This window comes from Salvelinus fontinalis, chromosome 31, assembly GCF_029448725.1.
Source record: "Salvelinus fontinalis isolate EN_2023a chromosome 31, ASM2944872v1, whole genome shotgun sequence".
In the NCBI taxonomy this organism is placed as follows: domain Eukaryota; kingdom Metazoa; phylum Chordata; class Actinopteri; order Salmoniformes; family Salmonidae; genus Salvelinus; species Salvelinus fontinalis.
In genome coordinates this window covers 11,910,428-11,937,257 of record NC_074695.1, presented here as the reverse complement: position 1 = coordinate 11,937,257, position 26,830 = coordinate 11,910,428, and the positions used below count along the sequence as shown (strand labels likewise).

At 46.0% G+C, this 26,830-nt stretch overlaps 3 protein-coding genes across 4 annotated transcripts; 2 read left to right on the top strand and 1 right to left on the bottom strand.

Moving 5' to 3' along the window:
• Positions 1-4,393: 4,393 nt before the first annotated feature.
• pofut1 (protein O-fucosyltransferase 1) lies at positions 4,394-8,506 on the top strand. Its single transcript, XM_055891301.1, has 7 exons — positions 4,394-4,555; positions 4,764-4,885; positions 5,036-5,218; positions 5,635-5,747; positions 5,985-6,177; positions 6,318-6,560; positions 7,434-8,506. Exons 1-7 carry the CDS (start codon positions 4,417-4,419, stop codon positions 7,626-7,628), a joined length of 1,188 nt encoding a protein of 395 aa, XP_055747276.1. The 5' UTR covers positions 4,394-4,416; the 3' UTR covers positions 7,629-8,506.
• Positions 8,507-8,668: 162 nt separating this feature from the next.
• On the top strand, positions 8,669-18,493 carry LOC129829543 (kinesin-like protein KIF3B). Its single transcript, XM_055891297.1, has 9 exons — positions 8,669-8,773; positions 10,826-12,354; positions 12,463-12,564; positions 12,728-12,850; positions 13,038-13,156; positions 15,165-15,281; positions 15,449-15,554; positions 15,648-15,856; positions 16,097-18,493. Exons 2-9 carry the CDS (start codon positions 10,933-10,935, stop codon positions 16,200-16,202), a joined length of 2,304 nt encoding a protein of 767 aa, XP_055747272.1. The 5' UTR covers positions 8,669-8,773; positions 10,826-10,932; the 3' UTR covers positions 16,203-18,493.
• A 60-nt stretch (positions 18,494-18,553) lies between these two features.
• On the bottom strand, positions 18,554-26,637 carry LOC129829544 (protein-L-isoaspartate O-methyltransferase domain-containing protein 2-like). 2 transcript variants are annotated; one of them, XM_055891299.1, is made up of 6 exons: positions 26,485-26,637; positions 25,338-25,680; positions 22,971-23,073; positions 22,419-22,590; positions 21,687-21,813; positions 18,554-21,262 (listed from the first exon to the last, which is right to left on the bottom strand). In XM_055891299.1, the coding sequence occupies exons 2-6, from the start codon at positions 25,642-25,644 to the stop codon at positions 20,787-20,789; spliced, it is 1,185 nt and encodes a 394-aa protein (XP_055747274.1). In that variant the 5' UTR covers positions 25,645-25,680; positions 26,485-26,637; the 3' UTR covers positions 18,554-20,786. The 2 variants fall into 2 exon arrangements, with proteins under 2 accessions (XP_055747274.1, XP_055747275.1); XM_055891300.1 differs by having other exon boundaries at positions 26,489-26,637.
• Positions 26,638-26,830: the final 193 nt, after the last annotated feature.

Below are 26,830 nucleotides of genomic sequence, written 5' to 3'. Positions count from 1 at the left end.
TGAGACCACACCCAAACCAAGTGTTTATACGGGTTGAGGCCAAACCAAGTGTTTATATGGGTTGAGACTACACCCAAACCAAGTGTTTATATGAGTTGAGACCACACCCAAACCAAGTGTTTATATGGGTTGTGGCCAAACCCAAACCAAGTGTTTATATGGGTTGAGGCCACACCCAAACCAAGTGTTTATATGGGTTGAGGCCACACCCAAACAAAGTGTTTATATGGGATGAGGCCACACCCAAACAAAGTGTTTATATGGGATGAGGCCACACCCAAACCAAGTGTTTATATGAATTGAGGCCACACCCAAACCAAGTGTTTATATGGGTTGAGGCCAAACCAAGTGTTTATATGGGTTGAGGCCACACCCAAACAAAGTGTTTATATGGGTTGAGGCCACACCCAAACCAAGTGTTTATATGGGTTGAGGCCACACCCAAACCAAGTGTTTATATGGGTTGAGGCCACACCCAAACCAAGTGTTTATATGGGTTGAGACCACACCCAAACAAAGTGTTTATATGGGTTGAGGCCACACCCAAACCAAGTGTTTATATGGGTTGAGACCACACCCAAACCAAGTGTTTATATGGGTTGAGGCCACACCCAAACCAAGTGTTTATATGGGTTGAGGCCACACCCAAACCAAGTGTTTATATGGGTTGAGGCCACACCCAAACCAAGTGTTTATATGGGTTGAGGCCACACCCAAACCAAGTGTTTATATGGGTTGAGGCCACACCCAAACAAAGTGTTTATATGAATTGAGGCCACACCCAAACCAAGTGTTTATATGGGTTGAGGCCACACCCAAACAAAGTGTTTATATGGGATGAGGCCACACCCAAACCAAGTGTTTATATGGGTTGAGACCACAGCCAAACCAAGTGTTTATATGGGTTGAGGCCACACCCAAACCAAGTGTTTATATGGGTTGAGGCCACACCCAAACCAAGTGTTTATATGGGTTGAGACCATACCAAGTGTTTATATGGGTTGAGGCCACACCCAAACCAAGTGTTTATATGGGTTGAGACTACAGCCAAACCAAGTGTTTATATGGGTTGAGGCCAAACCAAGTGTTTATATGGGTTGAGGCCACACCCAAACCAAGTGTTTATATGGGTTGAGGCCACACCCAAACCAAGTGTTTATATGAATTGAGGCCACACCCAAACCAAGTGTTTATATGGGTTGAGGCCAAACCCAAACCAAGTGTTTATATGAGTTGGGGCCACACCCAAACCAAGTGTTTATATGAGTTGAGACCACACCCAAACCAAGTGTTTATACGGGTTGAGGCCAAACCAAGTGTTTATATGGGTTGAGACTACACCCAAACCAAGTGTTTATATGAGTTGAGACCACACCCAAACCAAGTGTTTATATGGGTTGTGGCCACACCCAAACCAAGTGTTTATATGGGTTGAGGCCACACCCAAACCAAGTGTTTATATGGGTTGAGGCCACACCCAAACAAAGTGTTTATATGGGATGAGGCCACACCCAAACAAAGTGTTTATATGGGATGAGGCCACACCCAAACCAAGTGCTTATATGAATTGAGGCCACACCCAAACCAAGTGTTTATATGGGTTGAGGCCAAACCAAGTGTTTATATGGGTTGAGGCCACACCCAAACAAAGTGTTTATATGGGTTGAGGCCACACCCAAACCAAGTGTTTATATGGGTTGAGGCCAAACCAAGTGTTTATATGGGTTGAGGCCACACCCAAACCAAGTGTTTATATGGGTTGAGGCCACACCCAAACCAAGTGTTTATATGGGTTGAGGCCACACCCAAACCAAGTGTTTATATGGGTTGAGGCCACACCCAAACCAAGTGTTTATATGGGTTGAGGCCACACCCAAACCAAGTGTTTATATGGGTTGAGGCCACACCCAAACCAAGTGTTTATATGGGTTGAGGCCACACCCAAACCAAGTGTTTATATGGGTTGAGGCCACACCCAAACAAAGTGTTTATATGAATTGAGGCCACACCCAAACCAAGTGTTTATATGGGTTGAGGCCACACCCAAACCAAGTGTTAATATGGGATGAGGCCACACCCAAACCAAGTGTTTATATGGGTTGAGACCACAGCCAAACCAAGTGTTTATATGAGTTGAGACCATACCAAGTGTTTATATGGGTTGAGGCCACACCCAAACCAAGTGTTTATATGGGTTGAGACTACACCCAAACCAAGTGTTTATATGGGTTGAAGTCACACCCAAACAAAGTGTTTATATGGGTTGAGGCCAAACCAAGTGTTTATATGGGTTGAGGCCACACCCAAACAAAGTGTTTATATGAATTGAGGCCACACCCAAACCAAGTGTTTATATGGGTTGAGGCCACACCCAAACCAAGTGTTTATATGGGTTGAGGCCACACCCAAACCAAGTGTTTATATGGGTTGAGGCCACACCCAAACCAAGTGTTTATATGGGTTGAGGCCACACCCAAACCAAGTGTTTATATGGGTTGAGGCCACAGCCAAACCAAGTGTTTATACGGGTTGAGGCCACAGCCAAACCAAGTGTTTATATGGGTTGAGGCCACACCCAAACAAAGTGTTTATATGAATTGAGGCCACACCCAAACCAAGTGTTTATATGGGTTGAGGCCACACCCAAACCAAGTGTTTATATGGGTTGAGGCCACATCCAAACCAAGTGTTTATATGGGTTGAGGCCACACCCAAACCAAGTGTTTATATGGGTTGAGGCCAAACCAAGTGTTTATATGGGTTGAGGCCACACCCAAACAAAGTGTTTATATGGGTTGAGGCCACACCCAAACAAAGTGTTTATATGAATTGAGGCCACACCCAAACCAAGTGTTTATATGGGTTGAGGCCACACCCAAACCAAGTGTTTATATGGGATGAGGCCACACCCAAACCAAGTGTTTATATGGGTTGAGACCACAGCCAAACCAAGTGTTTATATGAGTTGAGACCATACCAAGTGTTTATATGGGTTGAGGCCACACCCAAACCAAGTGTTTATATGGGTTGAGACTACACCCAAACCAAGTGTTTATATGGGTTGAGACCACAGCCAAACCAAGTGTTTATATGGGTTGAGGCCAAACCAAGTGTTTATATGGGTTGAGGCCACACCCAAACCAAGTGTTTATATGGGTTGAGGCCACACCCAAACAAAGTGTTTATATGGGTTGAGGCCACACCCAAACAAAGTGTTTATATGGGTTGAGACCACACCCAAACCAAGTGTTTATATGGGATGAGGCCACACCCAAACCAAGTGTTTATATGGGTTGAGGCCACACCCAAACCAAGTGTTTATATGGGTTGAGGCCACACCCAAACCAAGTGTTTATATAGGTTGAGGCCACACCCAAACCAAGTGTTTATATGGGTTGAGGCCACACCCAAACCAAGTGTTTATATGGGATGAGGCATGTTGCACACAGATTTTGCTTTTATTGAAGAGTTTAATCACAGAACTCTGGGTTCAATCTTAGTACTTGTTTCTTCTGGGTCTTTATCAGGGAAAATAACATTGACTCCATTTTGATTGACTCCATTCCAGTTCAAGGCACTATGGTCAGGAAGCCAGTTACTCAGGGTCTTCTCTGTCACCGCTGAAGATTTCACGAGGACCCTGTTGTTAATTAATGAAGAAACACTATCAAATACTGGTACATCTATGATGATTAACTCACTTGCGGTTATGTTTAGAAGCATGATGTTGTTGTTTTCCCCCCAAACTAAGCTACAAGACATGTGTGTGAGCAATATGTGTAGGTTTTGTGGGATTTGTATGGGCCTATTGGATGACTATTTGAATCTGTTCATACTCTTTAATTGAACTTTTCCTCAGAATACTCAGATTTAAAAAGAAAAAAGTACAATACTTCTGTCATCAGCTCTGTATGTCGTTTACACATCGCAGTTTTGTGATATAGTCTGTTCCAAATAGTTTTTGTATAAGAGCAGTTACTGCCAGACAAATGAGTCAATTCTGTGACTACTAAAAATAGAGAATCACACATTTCTTTGGCTAATAAATTTCAAATTTCATGAAGACTGATTGCCTCACATATGAATCTGAAATTAAAACAACAGATAATATATTATTTTCTCTCTCTCTCTCTCTCTCTCTCTCTCTCTCTCTCTCTCTCTCTCTCTCTCTCTCTCTCTCTCTCTCTCTCTCTCCCCACCCCCTCACTTTCCTCACACACATGTCTAACGATTCCATGAAATAGATTTATGTCTAAATATTCCATCAACTTTCCACGATCATATGAAGTTCAAATTCCAAATTCATTGGACGTTTCAGAGTGATGTAGCAGACCCGCGTATACAAGCGGAAGCAGCACCTCAGGGGTTAAGCTTTTTTCAACATCCAGTGCATTCTGGGATGTAGCATGAAACACAATGGCGGCGAAACTGAATTGTTTGCAACTTTTTGTGGTCTATTATTCGCTTATAGCAATATTGCTACAAATTAGTCTAACATGTGCTACAGAGTTAACGTGGGACGAAAATGGTTACATTTTATATTGTCCTTGCATGGGTAATTTGATCAACTTTAATCGGAAGCATTGTAACGTTAGATACTCGGGTGTCCTTGATATCTGATGTGTAACTAGCCCGGCTATGTTTTCCTTACAGTTAATTTATTAATGCAGATGTTATGTATTTATGCTATCTAGATTTGTATTTTCCAAATATAAATGTAGTGTTTAAAATGCGTTGCTAATGGGACCAATTTCGTTACTCAGGTCGATTTGGAAACCAAGCCGACCACTTTCTGGGTTCTTTGGCATTCGCAAAAATCCTGAATCGCACACTGGCAGTTCCCCCCTTCATTGTGTACCGGCACCACGCGCCACCATACTCAAATGTAAGTGCAGGATTCATGTTTCCTGGTGTTGATATCACCAGTCCCTTTCTTTTAAATGCACGAAGTGAACAAGAGCACACTTTGGGAGAAAGGACAGAGAATTGTGATGCAGCGATGATCACACTCACAGCTGTGTCTCCCTTTCAACAGGTACATGTCCCCTACAGTGAGTTCTTCCAGCTGGAAGCCCTGACCCACTACCACCGTGTGGTAAGCCTGGAGGACTTCATGGAGCAGCTTGCACCAACACACTGGCCTAAGGGAAAGAGGGCAGCCTACTGCTTTGAGTCAGCTGCCCAGAGGAGCGTGGACAAGAAGTCCTGCCCCATGAAGGTGAGTGTTGTGATTGAGGTTCAGAGAGTCGGAGATAACTGAGACAGTTGTTCGGGTATTGAGCCTGGTAAGTGAAAGAAAAAAACGTTGAAACTGGTCAAGAAAGATTATATAAAAGACAGGTCCTGAAACAGAGTCCATAGCTTTGGCTCTATTGTCTTTTATATAGTTAAATTAGTTATAAGAAATTAATTGATTTAGTGTTGTTCATGTTAATGGAAAGAATGCCATGGCAGAGCAGAACACTGCCCCCTGATGGAATGTTACTATAACTGTATTTTACATTCAAATCTCTTCCATATCATCTATTTCGCATGTTTACCACCAAGTGGTGAAAAATCATAATATCTGGTATAAATGTCACGTCAAGCCTTGCTCAAGGGGTTTTATGAACCATCACATGCTGTCATTATCAGGACGGGAATCCTTTTGGTCCATTTTGGGACCACGTAGGAGTGGAGTTTGACAGGTCTGTCCTGTTTGACGGCTTGTCCTTCAGCTCCTACCACCAACCTCATTGGCTCAACAAGTAAGTCTTTGTGTTTTACTGTTAGTGAAACATAAGCATGTTTTTTTGCTCAACCTACTGGTGATATAACAGAATAATTACACCTCGTATTACCATAACCAATGTATTACATTAAATGTAGTTTTACTGGGACGGTGCCCATTAACGAACATCACTGTAGAAGTGCAAGTTTTAGCCAGCCAGCTAATTTTCATCTGCAGTCCCAAATTCCTTGCCTCTGTGGTTTTCCCTGTGCAGGTTCCCTCCGTCAGAGCACCCTGTCCTGGCCCTGCCTGGTGCCCCGGCCCAGTTCCCTGTCATAGAGGAATATGTGGGTCTACAGCGGTATGTAGTTTGGACGGAGAGGATGGTGCAGGAGGGACAGGAACACATCGCTGCTCTGCTGCCCAGGCCATACGTGGCCATACATCTGAGGATCGGCTCTGATTGGGTGAGCTGGGAACACACACACACACACATAGTCGACAGAATAAAATAAAAAAAGTTATTGACACTTTGACAATACTTTTTTTGGCTGCCCAGCCCCATTCTGTTTCCCTGTTGTATTCCCCGATTTAATTGTCCTTGTAGGTTAATGCCTGTAAGCTGCTCCAGAGTGGGGATACTGGGCCTCACTTCATGGCCTCTCCTCAGTGTGTGGGTTATAACCGTCACACCGCTCTGCCCCTCACCATGACCATGTGCCTCCCTGACCTGGCTGAGATCCGCCGGGCCCTCAAGCTCTGGGTCAAGAAAACCTCTGCCCGTTCTGTTTACATCGCCACAGACTCAGAGTCCCACCTCGTGGAGATCCAAAACCTCTTCAAGGATAAGGTGAGCTTTGTTTGATTTATTGATTTTATTTGTCAGTTATTTATATATATATATAATACATACATACATACATACATACAAACATACAGTGCAATCGTAAAGTATTCAGACCGCTTGACTTTTTCCACATTTTGTTATGGTTACAGCCTTATTCTAAAATGGTTTAAATAAGATATGTTTGGTGTGCCAATACAGAAAGGTGTGCCAATACAGCTGTGCCAAGCTTGTAGTGTCATACCCAAGAAGACTCGAGGCTGTAATCTCTGCCAAAGGTGCTTCAACAAAGTACTGAGTAAAGATCCTGAATACTGACAGCACCAGTCAAAAGTTTGGACACACCTACTCATTCAAGGGTTTTTCTATATGTTTACCATTTTCTACATTGTAGAATAATAGTGAAGACATCAAAACTATGAAATAACACATATGGAATCATGTAGTAACTAAAAACTGTTTTACAAATCAAATATATTTGAGATTCTTCAAAGTAGCCACCCTTTGCCTTGATGACAGCTTTGTACACTCTTGACATTCTTTCAACCAGCTTCATGAGGTAGTCACCTGGAATGCATTTCAATTAACATGTATGTAAATGTAATATTTCAGTAATTTTTGTTGTTTTTTATGTGCAAAAAAAACAACTGTTTTTGCTTTGTCAATATGGGGTATTGTGTGTAGATAACTATGTAATCAATTTTAGAATAAGGCTGTAACGTAACTGTGGAAAAAGTAAAGGAGTCTGAATACTTTCCGAATACACTCTATAAACACACACAGTCCATCCATTTTTCACAGGTGTTACGCTGTTGGTAAACATGCTTTGTTTCTATACTGCATGTTCAGTGTATCGTTTGTTTGTCTGTCCATGCCCAGGTGAAGGTGGTGAGCCTCAGGCCGGACTCTGCCCAGTTGGACCTGTACATCCTAAGCCAAGCTGACCACTTCGTTGGGAATTGTGTGTCCTCGTTCTCTGCTTTTGTCAAACGAGACCGGGATGTCCATTCCCGTCCGTCGTCTTTCTTCGGAATGGACTACGCTGGAAAAATGGACAAGAAACAGGAGCTGTGAAGATTTTCCGTTTCTGCGTAGTCCATTCTGAAGAAAGATGACAAATGGCTTTTGAATCTTGGGTGAGGACTTGGACATTGCATTGTGGGAATGTGATCGACTCCACCCTCATATTACACAGTGATGTAGTAATACTTTTTTTAGGGGGGGGGCTCAGATCACCGTTCACTGTGAATAAAGTAATGCTTTCAATGCATGTTTCCTGCAAAAGGTAGGTAAAAATAAAAAAGTTGCGTAAACTGCGTTTACTTGGGTTTAGCCTCTAGTACACCAATGCTATTAAACAATCAGTTACACTATTACATAACTGCAGAGCATCAAGAGGGTGTTCAATTTCCACAATACTTTCTACAGCCACAGCTATATATATGTTGTCTCAATTTGCATACCAGCCAAGTTAGCAGGAGCTCAGATCACCCTGTTGAACCCTGGGTGGGCAAGACTTCCGGTGTAATGTCCCTGTCTGATCACGTGCTCCAGCTCTTACGTGTTGCTCTCCCTCCCTCCTATCCTTCTTTAATACGATGTAAAGGCGACCTGCTGAATGAGGGGGGGGTAATATCCCTCTCATGAGTGCAGTAACTGATCCTGCAGATACTAATTATAAAGGGGAGGTTGACAGTCTTCCTCTTACATTTTTCTAATGTACTCTAATATATAAATGATTACTGTATCAGATTTTGTCATTGGGTTTCTGATATTTTTGAAAAGTTGTACCTGCTAGCTAGTTGTATTATTGCTCTGTGATGAAAATGACCGGGAACATGACATTTTGGTTACTATATGATTCCATATGTGTTATTTCATAGTTTTGATGTCTTCACTATTATTCTACAATGTAGAAAATAGTCAAAAATAAAGAAAAACCCTTGAATGAGTAGATGTGTCCAAACTTTTGACTGGTACTGTATATATTTATTATTATTTACACCGCATAATTTCATTTTGAGGATCTTTATTATCCACCCGCACAGTAGGTGGCAGAATGCACATATAATTGTTGCAAATGCCATTATACATAAGAAGAAGATTGGCTGTGATGTTGAAAGCTATCAACCAGCATCTCCATTCCATCCGGGATAGTTTTCTGGGATGCAGGGACGGCGGCGGTAATGGCTGACTGGGTGGAAGCACTGGATTAAATGGTAACTAGCTGACAACGTTTACGTTGTCATGGATGTTGCAGTTTAATAATGTCAAAATGAATTTCACCAGAATTGTGTGCTTGTTCTTGTAAACTGGATAAGGAGACGCCTCCATCATCAAAATACATGGTCTTGTCTCTTGCCCTCTGAGGATGGATGTGTTTTGCCGTTGCTAGGCCGTCTGATCGAGTTTGGGGTGCTGTCCCGGTTCTTTGTAAACCAGCTGGCTAACTAAATCTAACATTCTGTTGGGTGACGTGAACATATTTATCCAGTTTGCTAGCTGTATTCTCGTTAATATAGCTAATTGTCACAATTAGAAAACCGAAAAGCTGTAACCATTGATTTTAATTTGCATCAATCAACTAACGTTAGCTAACTAGCTACAGTAGCACTGGAAATGCCATCAGTTCTGTTTCGTCGCTATCGTTAGGGAGCACTGAGTGATAAGTAACGTTACCTAGCTAGCTTGCCAAAGAACGTGACATTTTTAGCCAGTTAGCTAAGTTAGTAGGCCATACATTTACAACGTTTTGCTAGCGAAATGGTCTAGTCTCGCTATATATACGAAAGTATGTGGACACACCTTCAAATTGCTGTATTAGTCTATTTCAGCCACACCCGTCGCTGATATGTGTATTAGATAGAGTACACAGCCATGCAATCTCCGTAGACAAACATTGGCCGTAGAATGGCCTTACTGAAGAGCTCAGTGACATTCAACGTTGCACTGTTATAGGATGCCACCGTTCAAACAAGTCAGTAAATCAAATGTCTGGTCTGCTAGAGCTGCCCTGGTCAACTGTAAGGGCTGTTATTGTGGAAACATCTAGGAGCAACAACGGCTCAGCTGCAAAGTGGTAGGCCACAAGCTCACAGAACGGGAGTGTTGAGAGCATAGCGTATCTGTCCTCAGTTGCAACACTCACTACCGAGTTCCAAACGACCTCTGGAAGCAAGGTCGGCACAATAACTGTTCTTTGGGAGTTTCATGAAATTAGTTTCCATGGCTGAGCAGCCATACACAAGCCTAAGATCACCATATGCGATGCCAAGTGTCGGCTGGAGAGGTGTAAAGCTCGCTGCCATTGGACTCTGGAGCAGTGGATACGTGCTCTCTGGAGTGATGAATTACGCTTCACCATCTGGCAGTCCGACAGATGAATCCTAGGTGTTTGGCGGATGCCAGAAGAATGCTACCTGCCCCAATGCATAGTGCCAACTGTAAAGTTTGGTGGTGGAGGAATAATGGTCTGGGGCTGTTTTTCATGGTTCAGGCCCCTTAGTTCCAGTGCAGGGATATCTTAACTTTACAGCATACAATGACATTCTAGATGATTCTGTGTTTCCAACTTTGTAGCTACAGTTTGGGGAAGGCCCTTTCCTGTTTCAGCATGACAATGCCCCCCTGCACAAAGCCAGGTCCATACAGAAAATGGTTTGTTGAGATCGGTGTGGAAGAATCTGACTGGCCTGCACAGAGCCCTGACCTCAACCCCATCGAATACATTTGGGATGAATTGGAACGCCAACTGCGAGCCAGGCCTAATCGCCCAAAGTCAGTGCCTGACCTCACTAATGCTCTTGTGGCTGAATGGAAGCAAGTCCCTGCAGCAGTGTACCAACATCTATTGGAAAGCCTTCCCAGAAGAGTGGAGGCTGTTATAGCAGCAAAGGGAGGACTAACTCCATATTTATGCCCATGATTTTGGAAGGAGATGTTCGACGAGCAGGTGTCCACATACTTATGGTCATGTAGCTAGCTAGCTAGGTAACTTTAATTCTATGTCTCAGATGAAGGCTTAGCTAGTTACCAGCAGTATCTTTGATCTTGTGCTCTGTTGTTAACCTAGGTAGCTAGTCTTGTTAATGTTAGCTTGCTAGCTAGCTGCTACAGTATCTAACACCACTGTAGCCAGTAAGCTAGTTTGAGGCACAGTGCACCAAATAAGGTCTTCATAATCACAAAAGAAACATGAACAGTAACTAATGGTGTTGGGAATAGCTATTTGAAAATCAGCATATGATCATTCCCCCCCTCTCCTTTTACAGGTTCTGATACTGGCAGGTCTGACATTGTGATCTCAGACTTGTACAATACTTGAAGGACATAGACACAAGCCAGTGGGACAAGGTCAGTTTGTCTGGGGACCGTCACGATGTCTAAGACCAGAGAGTCAGTCAAGGTGGTGGTCCGCTGTCGACCCATGAATGAGAAGGAGCGGGCAGCCAACTTTGAGAAGGTGGTGCAGGTGGATGTGAAGCTGGGCCAGGTGGCCGTGCGAAACCCCCGGGGGGCTGCAGCCCACGAACACCCCAAGGTCTTTACATTTGACTCTGTGTACGACTGGAACTCCAAACAGGTAGATCTCTATGATGAAACCTTCAGGCCCCTGGTAGACTCCGTTTTGCTTGGTTTCAATGGGACCATATTTGCATACGGCCAGACGGGTACAGGAAAGACCTACACTATGGAGGGGGTGCGCAATGACCCAGAGAGAAGGGGTGTAATCCCCAATTCCTTTGAGCACGTCTTCACACACATCTCCCGCTCCCAGAACCAGCAGTACCTGGTGCGGGCCTCGTACCTGGAGATCTACCAGGAGGAGATCAGGGACCTGCTGTCCAAGGACCAGTCCCGCCGGCTGGAGCTGAAAGAGAGGCCAGACACAGGTGTATACGTCAAGGACCTGTCCTCCTTCGTCACTAAGAGCGTACGAGAAATAGAGCACGTCATGAACGTGGGGAATCAGAACCGCTCGGTGGGCTCCACCAATATGAACGAGCACAGCTCCCGATCACATGCCATCTTTCTTATTACCGTCGAGTGCAGCGAGCTGGGTGTCGACGGAGAGAACCACATTCGAGTTGGCAAACTGAACCTGGTGGACCTGGCTGGCAGTGAGAGGCAGACCAAGACAGGAGCCCAAGGAGAGCGCCTGAAGGAGGCTACCAAGATCAACCTGTCCCTGTCAGCCTTGGGGAATGTCATCTCTGCCCTAGTGGACGGCAGGAGTACCCACATCCCCTACCGCGACTCCAAGCTCACCCGCCTGCTACAGGACTCCCTTGGGGGCAATGCCCGCACAGTCATGGTGGCTAACATCGGACCAGCCTCTTACAACGTGGAGGAAACACTGACCACGTTACGCTACTCAAACCGCGCCAAGAACATCAAGAACAAGCCCCGCGTCAACGAGGACCCTAAAGATGCTCTGCTCAGGGAGTTCCAGGAAGAGATTGCTCGGCTCAAAGAGCAGTTAGAGAAACGCTCAGGGAAGAAGAAGAAGAAGAGGAGGAGGAGGGGGGTTGGAGAAGCTGGGGATGAACTAGAAGAGGACACTGAGGATGGAGAGACTGAGGAGGAGGAGGAGGATGATGGTGCAGAACCAGCTGATAAAGTGGGTGCAGATTATTGGCGTGTACAGCAGGAGAAGTTGGAGAGGGAGAGGAAGGCCATCATGGAGGATCACAGTCTGGTGGCAGAGGAGAAACAGAGGCTGCTAAAAGAGAAGGAGAGGAAGATGGACGCCCTGAAAAAGGAGCAGGAGGCAGGCGAGATGCTGACTGCCAAAGTTAAGGTGAGGAGACTACGTTCTGGTCCTTTTTCATGGTCTTTAAACCCAAACCATTTTTTGTTTCATTCTACCTGTTTCCCCCTCACGCCTCATGATTGTGTCGTCTTCCAGGCGATGGAGAGTAAGCTTCTGATGGGTGGGAAGAACATAGTAGACCACACCAATGAGCAACAAAGGATCCTGGAACAGAAGAGACAGGAAATCGCTGAGCAGGTAACGTTTATGTTTAGACTTAGGTTATTGATAGAGAGAATTAAACACTCAATAGACGTCAATCTAATAGTATTGTTTTGCCCACACACAAACATTTGATTAGTTTGTGTGATTTACACAGCCCTGCCCTTCTTACCGTGACGCTCTGTGTGTTTGTGTGCAGAAACGCAGAGAGAGGGAGATGAAACAGCAGGTGGAGAATCGTGACGAGGAGACCCTGGAGTTGAAGGAGACGTACAGCTCTCTACAACAGGAAGTAGACATCAAGACCAAGAAGCTGAAAAAGGTAGGACATTAGAAAACGGCTGTATATGATTCCTTAGAAAGCTGTCCTTTACGTTGTCAGTTTAGCATACAAAAAGTTCAAAGGAAATTGTGCATAACTTTTTCCTTGTAAATGTGTTTGCTGCACTGAATCAAACCCCATGGTGTTTTTGTCTCTTTGCCTCACTACCCTGTATTTCTCCCCTCAGCTGTTTGCGAAGCTGCAGGCAGTGAAAACTGATATCCATGAAGTCCAGGAGCTGCACAGCAAGGAGAGACAGGAGCTGGAGCAGACCCAGAATGAGTTGACCAGGGATCTCAAACTCAAGTATGGAGCCGCCAGGCCGCACACACAGGAAAACAAAAATCACTATGGTGTATTTTGGTTGTTGCCCTCTGACGAGGGGCACAGGCGTCCCCCGTTGTGACGAGGGGCACATGCGTCCCCCGTTGTGACGAGGGGCACATGCGTCCCCCGTTGTGACGAGGGGCACATGCGTCCCCCGTTGTGACGAGGGGCACATGCGTCCCCCGTTGTGACGAGGGGCACATGCGTCCCCCGTTGTGACGAGGGGCACATGCGTCCCCCGTTGTGACGAGGGGCACATGCGTCCCCCGTTTTACTTGTGCGTTCATCTTCAGATAGCTAGGTGAGACAACCACACATCAGTCATACAAAGTACATTTTTCCTCTAACGTAGCTGTCAGAGCTAGTTATTGATTGGTCTAGATTAGCAGACTGTACTGTAGTTCCCTCATCCCCCATGACTGCCTAGACCACCTCCTATTATCAATGATAGTACCCTCAAGCTGTTAGAGATCCCCCTTCACAGCAGAACTGACCTCGTTGTTCTGTCTGTATCCTCATCGGAACTGACCTCGTTGTTCTGTCTGTATCCTCAGCGGAACGGACCTCGTTGTTCAGTCTGTATCCTCAGCGGAACGGACCTCGTTGTCCTGTCTGTGTCCTCAGCGGAACGGACCTCGTTGTCCTGTCTGTGTCCTCAGCGGAACGGACCTCGTTGTTCTGTCTGTGTCCTCAGCGGAACGGACCTCGTTGTTCTCAGCGGAACTGACCTCGTTGTTCTGTCTGTATCCACAGCGGAACGGACCTCGTTGTCCTGTCTGTATCCTCAGCGGAACGGACCTCGTTGTTCTGTCTGTATCCTCAGCGGAACGGACCTCGTTGTTCAGTCTGTATCCTCAGCGGAACGGACCTCGTTGTTCTGTCTGTCCTCAGCGGAACGGACCTCGTTCAGTCTGTATCCTCAGCGGAACGGACCTCGTTGTTCTGTCTGTATCCTCAGCGGAACGGACCTCGTTGTTCTGTCTGTATCCTCAGCGGAACGGACCTCGTTGTTCTGTCTGTATCCTCAGCGGAACGGACCTCGTTGGTCAGTCTGTGTCCTCAGCGGAACGGACCTCGTTGTTCTGTCTGTATCCTCAGCGGAACGGACCTCGTTGGTCAGTCTGTATCCTCAGCGGAACGGACCTCGTTGTTCAGTCTGTATCCTCAGCGGAACGGACCTCGTTGTTCAGTCTGTATCCTCAGCGGAACGGACCTCGTTGTTCAGTCTGTATCCTCAGCGGAACGGACCTCGTTGTCCTGTCTGTGTCCTCAGCGGAACGGACCTCGTTGTCCTGTCTGTGTCCTCAGCGGAACGGACCTCGTTGTTCTGTCTGTGTCCTCAGCGGAACGGACCTCGTTGTTCTCAGCGGAACTGACCTCGTTGTTCTGTCTGTATCCACAGCGGAACGGACCTCGTTGTTCTGTCTGTATCCTCAGCGGAACGGACCTCGTTGTTCAGTCTGTATCCTCAGCGGAACGGACCTCGTTGTTCTGTCTGTCCTCAGCGGAACGGACCTCGTTCAGTCTGTATCCTCAGCGGAACGGACCTCGTTGTTCTGTCTGTATCCTCAGCGGAACGGACCTCGTTGGTCAGTCTGTATCCTCAGCGGAACGGACCTCGTTGTTCAGTCTGTATCCTCAGCGGAACGGACCTCGTTGTTCAGTCTGTATCCTCAGCGGAACGGACCTCGTTGTTCTGTCTGTATCCTCAGCGGAACGGACCTCGTTGTTCTGTCTGTATCCTCAGCGGAACGGACCTCGTTGTTCTGTCTGTATCCTCATCGGAACGGACCTCGTTGTTCTGTCTGTATCCTCAGCGGAACGGACCTCGTTGTTCTGTCTGTATCCTCAGCGGAACGGACCTCGTTGTTCTGTCTGTATCCTCAGCGGAACGGACCTCGTTGTTCTGTCTGTATCCTCAGCGGAACGGACCTCGTTGTCCTGTCTGTATCCTCAGCGGAACTGACCTCGTTGTTCTGTCTTCCAGGCATCTCATCATTGAGAACTTCATCCCCGTGGAGGAGAAGAATAAGATTGTGAACAGGGCGTTCTTGGACGAGGAGGACGACCACTGGAAGATGCGTCCCATCACACGCATAGAGGAGTATATGCACATTTTAATTATCCAGTAGAGAGACATTTAGACATACAAACATGCTGAAAACCATCCTGAATACAAACACAGGGTTTGGAAGAAGTGGTTGGTAAATCCCTCGTGTGTAGGAACACGTACAGATTGTCTTCTTAATAACTCTTGTCTCGCTGTCTCAGTGACCAGCAGATGATGACCAGGCCAGTGTCAGCGGTGGGCTACAGACGACCCCTGAGTCAGCACGCCCGCACCTCCATGGTGATGAAGGCTGACGTCAGGTACAAGGTATGATGTTCTGTCCTCTCTCTCCTCGGTGAATGTGACTTAGTCCTTGTCCTCTGGGCGGTAGCAGTGTCCTGACCTCTGACCTCCCCCCAGGCTGAGAATATCCTGATGCTGGAGATGGACCTGCCTGCTCGGACCACTAAGGAGTATGAGGAGCCGGTCATAGCGCCCACGGTAGCAGCAGCGCTGGAGGATGCACTGCGTGAAGAAGATGAGATTCAGGTGGATGCCTCCGGGTTCCACAGCAGCCTCGGACCCACCCAGACCACCAGCACTGGGGCCGGCAAGAAACCAAAGTCTGGGTAAGGGTCTGTCCTGTTCTGTACAAATCAGCTCTGGGTTTAATCAGTTATTTCAGTAGGGAGTGTTTCTGCCTGTTTAGTGTCACAGATGACATGTTATTAGTCACATGCACATGGTTAGCAGATGTTCGCTACACTCGATACCACAGGGTTATTAAAGCAATAATCATTATTTAAAAACCAATGTTTCCACATCAACATTCTCCCCCAACAAAATATTGATCTTCCTATCTCCTCCAGCCGACCTAAAACGGGTAAGAAGACTGTCACCCCCACCTCTCCATACAGCCTCTCCAGCCCAGGACATCCTTTATACCCACAATCCCGTGGGCTGGTGCCCAAGTGATCACCCCACACCTTTCTGTTTTGGGACTCAAAGACTGCTTTTTGTTTTGTTCCTCTGCTGAGTCTTGGAGACTGATTTGCAGAGAAAGTAAAGGAGACTCAGATTAAAGCTTATTTTTATTTTACCTGAGAACGTAGCTGTTTATAATGTTTGTTTTTTTAAGAGATTTGTTACAATCTTACCATCCCAAATGGTTTCTGGACCAATACGTTTCTGAGCTGCACGTTTCCTCCTGGGCCCCTCCCAGGTCTGCAGTATGATGGGATGTGGACATGGGGGGGGCTGACATCTGATGGGGCACATGACAGCTGTTACATGTCATTGACATGCTGTGTGTTTCTGTGCTGCATGTCTGTCCAGAAGTGGTTGTGCTTCCTACTTTAGGTTTACAATGGAGTGCTGTTATCCAGGAGGTCTGTCTGTTGCCCTAGAGAAGTGGGGAGTCTGTCTGTACTGCATGGTGAAGTGTACAGGCTGGAGGGTGAAGCACACTACAGCACGTCTCTGTCGCGTGGTGGGGGCCGCTTGCTGCTGGAATCACTAGATGCTGTTCTTTCTGGCGCACATGATGGATGATGTGACGACGAAGACAGGGAGAAGATGACGCGACAACAGGATAGTGGGGAACGAGAGGTCAACACAAACCAAATCTATCAGGGTTCCAAGGTGCCTTTATATTCTCCTACAGGGACAGGCTAAAGGAGAGGATGGAGGGGTTGTATCGTTTCCCCAGCCTCATCGTTATCAACCTCACATCTGGCTGTGTTCCTTGGAATCAACTGATTTCTTGTACTTGAGAGAGATTAAATGGAGCTGAAGGTTGGGACGAATAACTAATGTAAAACATACTGTCCGTAAAACATTTATAGGTTAACAAGAGCAGGCTGAAATACTGTACATTAAAACCTACTAAAGCAGGAGCTCTTCTACCTACTATATCAGAGGCCTCCATCAAAATAAAATAGACTTGGTCTGGAAAATGAAGGTAGCTTTCCGTGTATGTTTTGGATAAATATGCAGTCTTAATTCACACGGTTGAAACCTGCATGTCTGACTACTGTTCCCACCTCGTGTCACTGTGAGGGCTGTGCTGCCGCTTGCTGCTGCTACTGGGTTCTACTACCCTGTGACATAGTGTGTATATAGAGAGCAACATGTCCATAGATAATCCTGCAGCACCTTTTCAGTTGTAGAAATTATACAAGTAAATAGCTGTCAATAGTGGAGAAGTTAACTTATTACCACTTTTCATTTTTATAAACAAGTGTAGATAAAAAAAACATTTTAAAGTTTTATTTTTGGATTTGTATAATTTCAACTTTATGTACACATTTTGTTTTATTGGTTACTCCCCCCCCCCCCCCCTCCCTGACACAGTACACATTTAATAAATGGCTTTAGTTCAAATCTTTAGGTTAAATTTAATTTATGTTTTAAGTGTTCTCTTAATGTGATGTTCACTCAGATTGTGTGAGAAAGCATATGTTGGGACATGTATACACAGAGTATAGCAAACATTAGGAACACCTATTGAGTTGCATCCATCCCTCCCCTTTACCCTCAGAACAGCCTCAATTTGTCAGGGCATGAAGTCTACGAGGTGTCGAAAGCGTTCCACAGGGATACTGGCCCATGTTGGCTGGATGTCCTTTGGGTGGTGGACCATTCTTGATACACACGGGAAACTGTTGTGTGAAATCCAGCAGCGTTGCAGTTCTTGCCACAAAGCGGTGTGCCTGGCACCTACTACCGTACCCCGTTCAAAGGCTCTTGTCTTGCCCATTCACACTCAATGGCACATACCAGCCATGTCTCAAGGCTTAAAAATCCTTCTTTAACCTGTCTCCTCCCCTTCATCTACACTGAAGTGGATTTAACAAGTGACATCATAGCTTTCAGCTGGTCAGTCTCATGGAAAGAGCAGGTGTTCTTAATGGTTTTGTACACTGTACATTTGCCATGAGAATCTTTATACAATGGTTAGCCCCTGATTTAAATTCTCTGATCTTATGAAAGCTAACAATTACACTACATATTGCATGATTTTAGAAAATTCTTACCAATTGTCACCAAGCCATAGAATTTGGTAAATGTGAATTGCTTGATAATCCCTCAATTTTAACCGCACCACACCCAGACTCCATGTATCCGTGTAGAAGACGTTTGACCGAGATGAATCTCTGATATTGTTTTAGCCAAGTTAAGAGTGCTGGTGCACTACAATCTGGTGCTGACTGGGAAAGCAGAAGTCCTTTTTCTTGTACATTTCTTTTAATAAAGACTTAAAATTACACATTGTTCCATGTTAATTTAAAATGAGTGAATCTGGTGTTTAACTAAAGTGCTATACATTCTCAACTTTGCATAAATGATTTTATTAACAGCATTCAATAGTACAGCGCAAATTCCAAAACATCCTTAAACTGCTGAAGTACAACACAAACATTCACAAAATGATAAGCTTTGACAGAAAAAAAAGCAATATTCAAAGAAGCCAAAGGAATGGTTCTACAGCACAGAATAAAAGGGCAGACTGGGAAAGACTTAAGGCCTTTATTGTCATCTACCACAATATTGAAAATTAACATGACAAAACTCAAGACGTGTACTGTTACACAGTTGGACGACCAAAGCAATCTGCCTGGCCAAGTCACAATAAAGATTTATCAATGAGAAAGCATATTTCCAAATGTTCTATTAAAAAGGACAAATCAAAATAGTTATAACTAGAATGAAAGTTCCATGCGACATACTGTAGGTTTGGCACTGAAGGGTGAAAGGTTAAAACATCCAGGTCTGTAACTTAAGGAATATCTGTAGCGATTATGATCTATTTTATTTTATTTTTTTGTCCGTTTTTTAATTTTCGGTTGCATTACAAACCAAATACTACACAGAAACAATGTTCCATGTGCTGATGAACACCAAACTCCACTTCAAAATGTATATTAACAGAACAGATAGTTTTGAATGACAGGAGAAAAGATAAGCAAACCTCCACATCAACAAAATGAATTGGCATCAACCAGTCCCCCCCCCCCCATCATGCTGTTTTCGACCAATAGGAAAACACAAATAGTATGTAGGGAAAAAAACATGATCCTCTGCAAGCTTTCACTATTGATTATGGAGTAAACCAAATGAGCATATTTAGATAAATGTACATGCCAGGGTTAGAGTCAATTTCACCTTTATCCAATCAATTCAGAAGCTAATGAAATTCAACTAAATTTAAATCTGCCTATGAATCAAATGTATTACCCCCCCGAATTGACAGAATTAAAAATGTCACTGAACCCAACACGGACGAGCTAGGAAATATTCATAGGACCTCTTGGAAAAGAAATCTACTCAACATAAAAAGAGAATTTGATCTCTAGTAGGTGCTTTTGAATTTGGAAATGAGCAGAATCCATCATAACATTTGAAGAAGCATTGCCAACCTTAGTCTCATGATCATGTTGAAACGTCTTCTGGACTTTACAATAGTGTCGACTACAGTTATTCTCTGGAATGCTGACTCTCAAAAACACACCTAGTCTTCACTTCCAGTCTGCCAAGGTCAACCTGCTAACAGAATAGAGTCAACCAATAGCATCACTTTAGATATAGGTCTCTAAACCTAATGTAGGTCAACAGTTTCAGACATACCACGTCTTCACCAGGCACCTCTACCAGCTCCACTCAGCCACACCAGATCAGACCAATGTTGCGATGTGCAATATCAAAAACAAAATGGCCTCACTGTGGAATCCTACCTGATACTCATTGTGCAAACTCCACACAAACAGCTCCCCTGAACAGATCTATGATGTTATGGGAACTTGGGGGGGGTCTAATAGGGAAAATCCCAGCTTTGTGGTCTCAAATCCCTGTCCACTATGCCAAACAAAGTCTCTCTGGCTTCTGGACACGACTGAAATTACAAACTATTTCTCCTCCGGCTCGGACACTATGCCATTTATGAAGCACAAGACTAAAGCAATATCTAGTGGTTTACCTTTATTTAAGACCTGAACCCTGTGCTCTGGAACCTGTGGCTGCACGTAACATCCAATAAGAAGAGTCTTCCAACAAGATAACAGACACCACCATATGTCCAGCGCTCAATCACATCACATAATGATAGATCACAAACTCACACCCACCCAACCCTCTGAGTTGAGTTAAAATGGAAAAAAATATCACAATTATCCTCCTCTCCCAACTACTGCAACAAAAATGGATCTGTTTGGCTGTCAGAGAAAGCTATCTGTGCCATTGAGAAAGCTAAGCTACAGATTCCCAGGGAGCCATTCTATCACAGAGGTCAAACCCTTACCATTACACTGGTCAAATATGTATGCTTCTTACACATACAGGAAAGGCATTGAGTAAGAAAAACACAGAGAGAGAGAGAGAGGATGATGTAGAAGACAAGAGGGATACAGACCCAGTCAGTGAGTCAGTAACCAATAGAGACCCAGTCAGTCAGTCACAGGGGGCCTGTTACCGTGCCTAGATGAGTGGTAGGGGTCAGGGGTTGTAGATGCCCAAGGCTGGTTGCTTGGTTGTTTTCTGCTGTTAGTTCTATCTGTGGAGAAGTCATTTCTCCCGGTAGTACAGCAGGTACATCTTCAGAGGCTCCGGGAGGGGCAAACAGAGAATCCTCTCTCTCAGGATGTTTACAGGTGGTTCTGCCCGGAGTAGCTCCCCTGTCTCCCTCTCTGCTTCCTCCTCTTCTTCCTCCTCCTCCTCCTCCGCAGCCTCCTCCTCCCCCGCTCCCCGGGTTGCCCTTCCCTGCTTCTCCTCCTCCTGGCGCCCGCGGTTATTGTTGTTGTCCATGGGGGCGGAGGTAGGGAGGGCACTGCTCAGTACCACAGAGGTGCAGTGGCGCCGATGAATGCGCCGGCGTTTAAAGCGTGGGCCGTACTTGTGGAGCCCACTGACTCCCAGGCCCCTGCCTCCTCCAAAAGAGCCCCGGCCCCGTGGGTGACCCTCCCCATTGTCCGTGGTCACTCTCAGGGTGTGGCGGATGGCTATACGAGCCAGCTCCTGCAGCGTCCGCACCTCAAACATGGCTGCTCCGTGGGTCACCAGAGAGATGATCGAAAAGGAAAGGACACAGAGAATGATGGGAAAGTTAGAAAACGGTTAACGTGACTATTGTTTCCATGGTGACAAAAAGTTATTTTGGGGTTTTCTATCGTCACTCAACTCTATAAAAAAAAAAAAAGGTACGGACAGACCACTAGGATGGCCGAGTGTCTGCCGGCCGCGAGTACTTAGCACCTCTGAACAGCGGCGGTAGAAATTTGCAGACCGATTCTACATGTAGAAATGGGCGAAATAACGGCTGTCAGTCAGCAACGGCGGGTAGTCCTTGTAACACGCCGCACAGAAAAGCAAGCGAACGGCCCCCGTACTATGCAGAGCGACAATCGGTCTGGTGAGTCATGTCCTTTGAACTGACTCCCATGTATAACAAACTGATGAGGCACTCACGTAGTGGGACGGTCTTGGGGTTGATGTTACTGGTGTAATCTTTGGGGAGCACCAGGGGAGCGAAGGACACAGCAATGATCTTTTTGGTCTCCCAGCTGCTCTGGCCTGTACGCGTGATCTTGGTTAGCTAGAAAGTGCAAAACAAGAGGTTATGAGGGCACGACAAGGGGTTATGAGGGCACGACAAGGGGTTATGAGGGCACGACAAGGGGTTATGAGGGCACGACAAGGGGTTATGAGGGCACGACAAGGGGTTATGAGGGCACGACAAGGGGTTATGAGGGCACGACAAGAGGTTATGAGGGCACGACAAGGGGTTATGAGGGCACGACAAGGGGTTATGAGGGCACGACAAGGGGTTATGAGGGCACGACAAGGGGTTATGAGGGCACGACAAGGGGTTATGAGGGCACGACAAGGGGTTATGAGGGCACGACAAGGGGTTATGAGGGCACGACAAGGGGTTATGAGGGCACGACAAGGGGTTATGAGGGCACGACAAGGGGTTATGAGGGCACGACAAGGGGTTATGAGGGCACGACAAGAGGTTATGAGGGCACGACAAGAGGTTATGAGGGCACGACAAGAGGTTATGAGGGCACGACAAGAGGTTATGAGGGCACGACAAGAGGTTATGAGGGCACGACAAGAGGTTACCTCTTGTTGTGCCCTCATAACCTCTCATTTAACATGTATGCATTTCAGTGTGAGCGTGTTAGTGTTTATACACACCTTCTCCTCTAGGGGCAGTACCAGAACACCCCCCACCTTCAGCAGGTTCATCATGTATTCTTCATGGTCTCTCTGCACCCCCGCCCCACAATACACCCTGTCATACTGCCTGCTCTCAGAGGGAATCTCCAGGCAGTTCCCCATCACAAAGGAAGGCTCGCAGAACTCAAACCTAAAAGAAACACAGATACAGCATAAACAAAAGACACAAAAAATGCATATACAGGCTACACATGAAGACTCTAACCTGATATTCAACAAGTCACTGATGTCGACAGACAGACAGAAAGACAAGACAGACAAGACAGACAAGACAGACAAGACAGACAAGACAGACAAGACAGACAAGACAGACAAGACAGACAAAGACAGACAAAGACAGACAAGACAGACAAGACAGACAGAGACAGACAGAGACAGACAGAGACAGACAAGACAGACAGAGACAGACAGAGACAGACAAGACAGACAAGACAGACAAGACAGACAAGACAGACAAGACAGACAGACAAGACTGCTCTAGATGGGGAAGGAGATCAGAGGTAGTCTCACTTGTCAAAGCTTTCGCTGGTTTTGATGAAGTAGGCAAGCTTCTGGTAGGCATACTCAATCACATCAGCATGCAACTCCACCCCATGGTTCACACCAAATGGACCTGGAACCAGGATAACAACAGAACCACCATGTGAGTTTTGTACGATCCACAATGAATTTTAATAAAGAAAATACACTTTTCCAATCAGTTGGCCTGCTGATTCCCCCATTTCAGTCCCAATAAGGACCAGAGTGGTGGTACCGTCTGCTACAGTAACTCACCCAGTATGAGGCCCAGAGTGGTGGTACCGTCTGCTACAGTAACTCAGCCAGTATGAGGCCCAGAGTGGTGGTACCGTCTGCTACATTAACTCAGCCAGTATGAGGCCCAGAGTGGTGGTACCGTCTGCTACAGTAACTCACCCAGAGTGGTTGTACTGTCTGCTACAGTAACTCACCCAGTATGAGGCCCAGAGTGGTGGTACCGTCTGCTACAGTAACTCACCCAGTATGAGGCCCAGAGTGGTGGTACCGTCTGCTACAGTAACTCACCCAGTATGAGGCCCAGAGTGGTGGTACCGTCTGCTACAGTAACTCACCCAGTATGAGGCCCAGAGTGGTGGTACCGTCTGCTACATTAACTCAGCCAGTATGAAGCCCAGAGTGGTGGTACCATCTGCTACATTAACTCACCCAGTATGAAGCCCAGAGTGGTGGTACCGTCTGCTACATTAACTCAGCCAGTATGAAGCCCAGAGTGGTGGTACCGTCTGCTACATTAACTCAGCCAGTATGAAGCCCAGAGTGGTGGTACCGTCTGCTACATTAACTCAGCCAGTATGAAGCCCAGAGTGGTGGTACCGTCTGCTACATTAACTCAGCCAGTATGAAGCCCAGAGTGGTGGTACCGTCTGCTACATTAACTCAGCCAGTATGAAGCCCAGAGTGGTGGTACCGTCTGCTACATTAACTCAGCCAGTATGAAGCCCAGAGTGGTGGTACCGTGTGCTACATTAACTCAGCCAGTATGAAGCCCAGAGTGGTGGTACCGTCTACTACATTAACTCAGCCAGTATGAAGCCCAGAGTGGTGGTACCGTCTGCTACATTAACTCAGCCAGTATGAGGCCCAGAGTGGTGGTACCATCTGCTACATTAACTCAGCCAGTATGAAGCCCAGAGTGGTGGTACCGTCTGCTACATTAACTCAGCCAGTATGAAGCCCAGAGTGGTGGTACCATCTGCTACATTAACTCAGCCAGTATGAAGCCCAGAGTGGTGGTACCGTCTGCTACATTAACTCAGCCAGTATGAAGCCCAGAGTGGTGGTACCATCTGCTACAGTAACTCACCCAGTATGAGGCCCAGAGTGGTGGTACCATCTGCTACATTAACTCAGCCAGTATGAAGCCCAGAGTGGTGGTACCGTGTGCTACAGTAACTCAGCCAGTATGAGGCCCAGAGTGGTGGTACCGTGTGCTACATTAACTCAGCCAGTATGAAGCCCAGAGTGGTGGTACCGTGTGCTACATTAACTCAGCCAGTATGAGGCCCAGAGTGGTGGTACCATCTGCTACATTAACTCAGCCAGTACGAGGCCCAGAGTGGTGGTACCGTCTGCTACATTAACTCAGCCAGTATGAGGCCCAGAGTGGTGGTACCGTGTGCTACATTAACTCAGCCAGTATGAGGCCCAGAGTGGTGGTACCGTGTGCTACATTAACTCAGCCAGTATGAAGCCCAGAGTGGTGGTACCGTGTGCTACATTAACTCAGCCAGTATGAGGCCCAGAGTGGTGGTACCATCTGCTACATTAACTCAGCCAGTATGAAGCCCAGAGTGGTGGTACCATCTGCTACAGTAACTCACCCAGTATGAGGCCCAGAGTGGTGGTACCATCTGCTACATTAACTCAGCCAGTATGAAGCCCAGAGTGGTGGTACCGTCTGCTACATTAACTCAGCCAGTATGAAGCCCAGAGTGGTGGTACCATCTGCTACATTAACTCAGCCAGTATGAAGCCCAGAGTGGTGGTACCGTCTGCTACATTAACTCAGCCAGTATGAAGCCCAGAGTGGTGGTACCATCTGCTACAGTAACTCACCCAGTATGAGGCCCAGAGTGGTGGTACCATCTGCTACATTAACTCAGCCAGTATGAAGCCCAGAGTGGTGGTACCGTGTGCTACAGTAACTCAGCCAGTATGAGGCCCAGAGTGGTGGTACCGTGTGCTACATTAACTCAGCCAGTATGAAGCCCAGAGTGGTGGTACCGTGTGCTACATTAACTCAGCCAGTATGAGGCCCAGAGTGGTGGTACCATCTGCTACATTAACTCAGCCCGTATGAGGCCCAGAGTGGTGGTACCGTCTGCTACATTAACTCACCCAGTATGAGGCCCACCATAGTGCTGAGGTACCCAGTCCCACTGCCCAGGTTGAGGAAGGACAGGCCAGGGTGAAGGTCCAGGGCCTCCATCACCTCCGAGTAGATACAGGGGGCTGATAGGTGGATGTTGCCGTGCCTCCAGGCCAGGTCCTTGTAGGCGCTGTCACGGTACTCCTCCAGGTAGTAGTCGGCCCGGTCGATGGCCCTGAAGGCCCGCTCCACCAGGTCCGAACGGATGTAGTGTGCCTCCTTCAGGTTGTCAATCAACTCGTCATTATCCTCCCCAGCGCTCACAGCCCCTCCCATCTTAGCTGGAGAGAAGGGTAACTTCTGGGCCTTTATCTGAAGAAGAGAAATGGTTAAGTTATCTGTAATTGAATTCAAAAGTGTCTCTTGCATTGCGACCACTTTAACTAAATAAAAACTTCAACAAAACCGCCTCCTCCATGTCATATTTTGTAAATTTAAGATTAAACCAGCCATCCCTTTTTACATTCTAATGACCAATACTGAAAGAGTTACCTAAAACGTCTTCCTCAACACATTAGGTGTGATCGTTGTACCTGTGGCTTGCCCCTGTGAACGACGCCAATGGGGAGATGATAGGGCTACCAGCCATATGTTTACTGGGCCTGCTGTGTCAAAGCAATAGAGAAGGAGCCTGGCCACGTGAATGATGCCTGGTTCCTTTGATGCCCAAGAGACATTGTGTTTGATTGCCAAATGACTCATGCAAGCACAGTAAATAAAAAGTGGGAAATGTAGGATAACATTTTCCTCGATGGTAATAACTACTTCAGAATAACATTAGGTATACATTTTTCAGATATGACAAAAACACGACCATAGGATGGCGCTGTAGAACCTGACGGACCTGTGCCTTGGGTTAAGAGAAAAGTCTTACCCAATCCAACTCTGACCAGAATATATCAACAACATATGAGCAAACCCATGTCATTTAAATGGCTTAGTTACTATCTACATAGTTTTAAAAAAAAATGGTTGTCACATTGGAAATCTGAAAAAAGACAAACAACAATCGTAATCTGAGTCTTCCACGCACGCAGACAGCAAAACAAAGATTCGGTACAAGGCAAGGACGACAGACAATACACACACACCAAAATAACTGTAATATATAATTACCTACAACTTGATAATCAATTGTTTCGTTTTAAAATGCCGATTGCTGCTATTGAATTTGCTCGTCTTCAGGCTTTTGTTCGGAAACGCTCACACAGTGCACTGCTAGCTAGATGTAAACGTTCAACCAGTCGACGTGCTTACGTCACACGTACGTTATGTAAATCCGACACATTTTTACTTCAAATATAATATTTTTACAATCGAATAAACGTTCTGATTGGGTATTGATTAATACAATTTCTGAAATTAATTGTCCTAAACATAAAATAGTAATTTAACAAGCACAATGCTAAAGTGAATGTGATGGAGAATAACTTTCTTTTTACAGAAGGAACTTCAGTATATT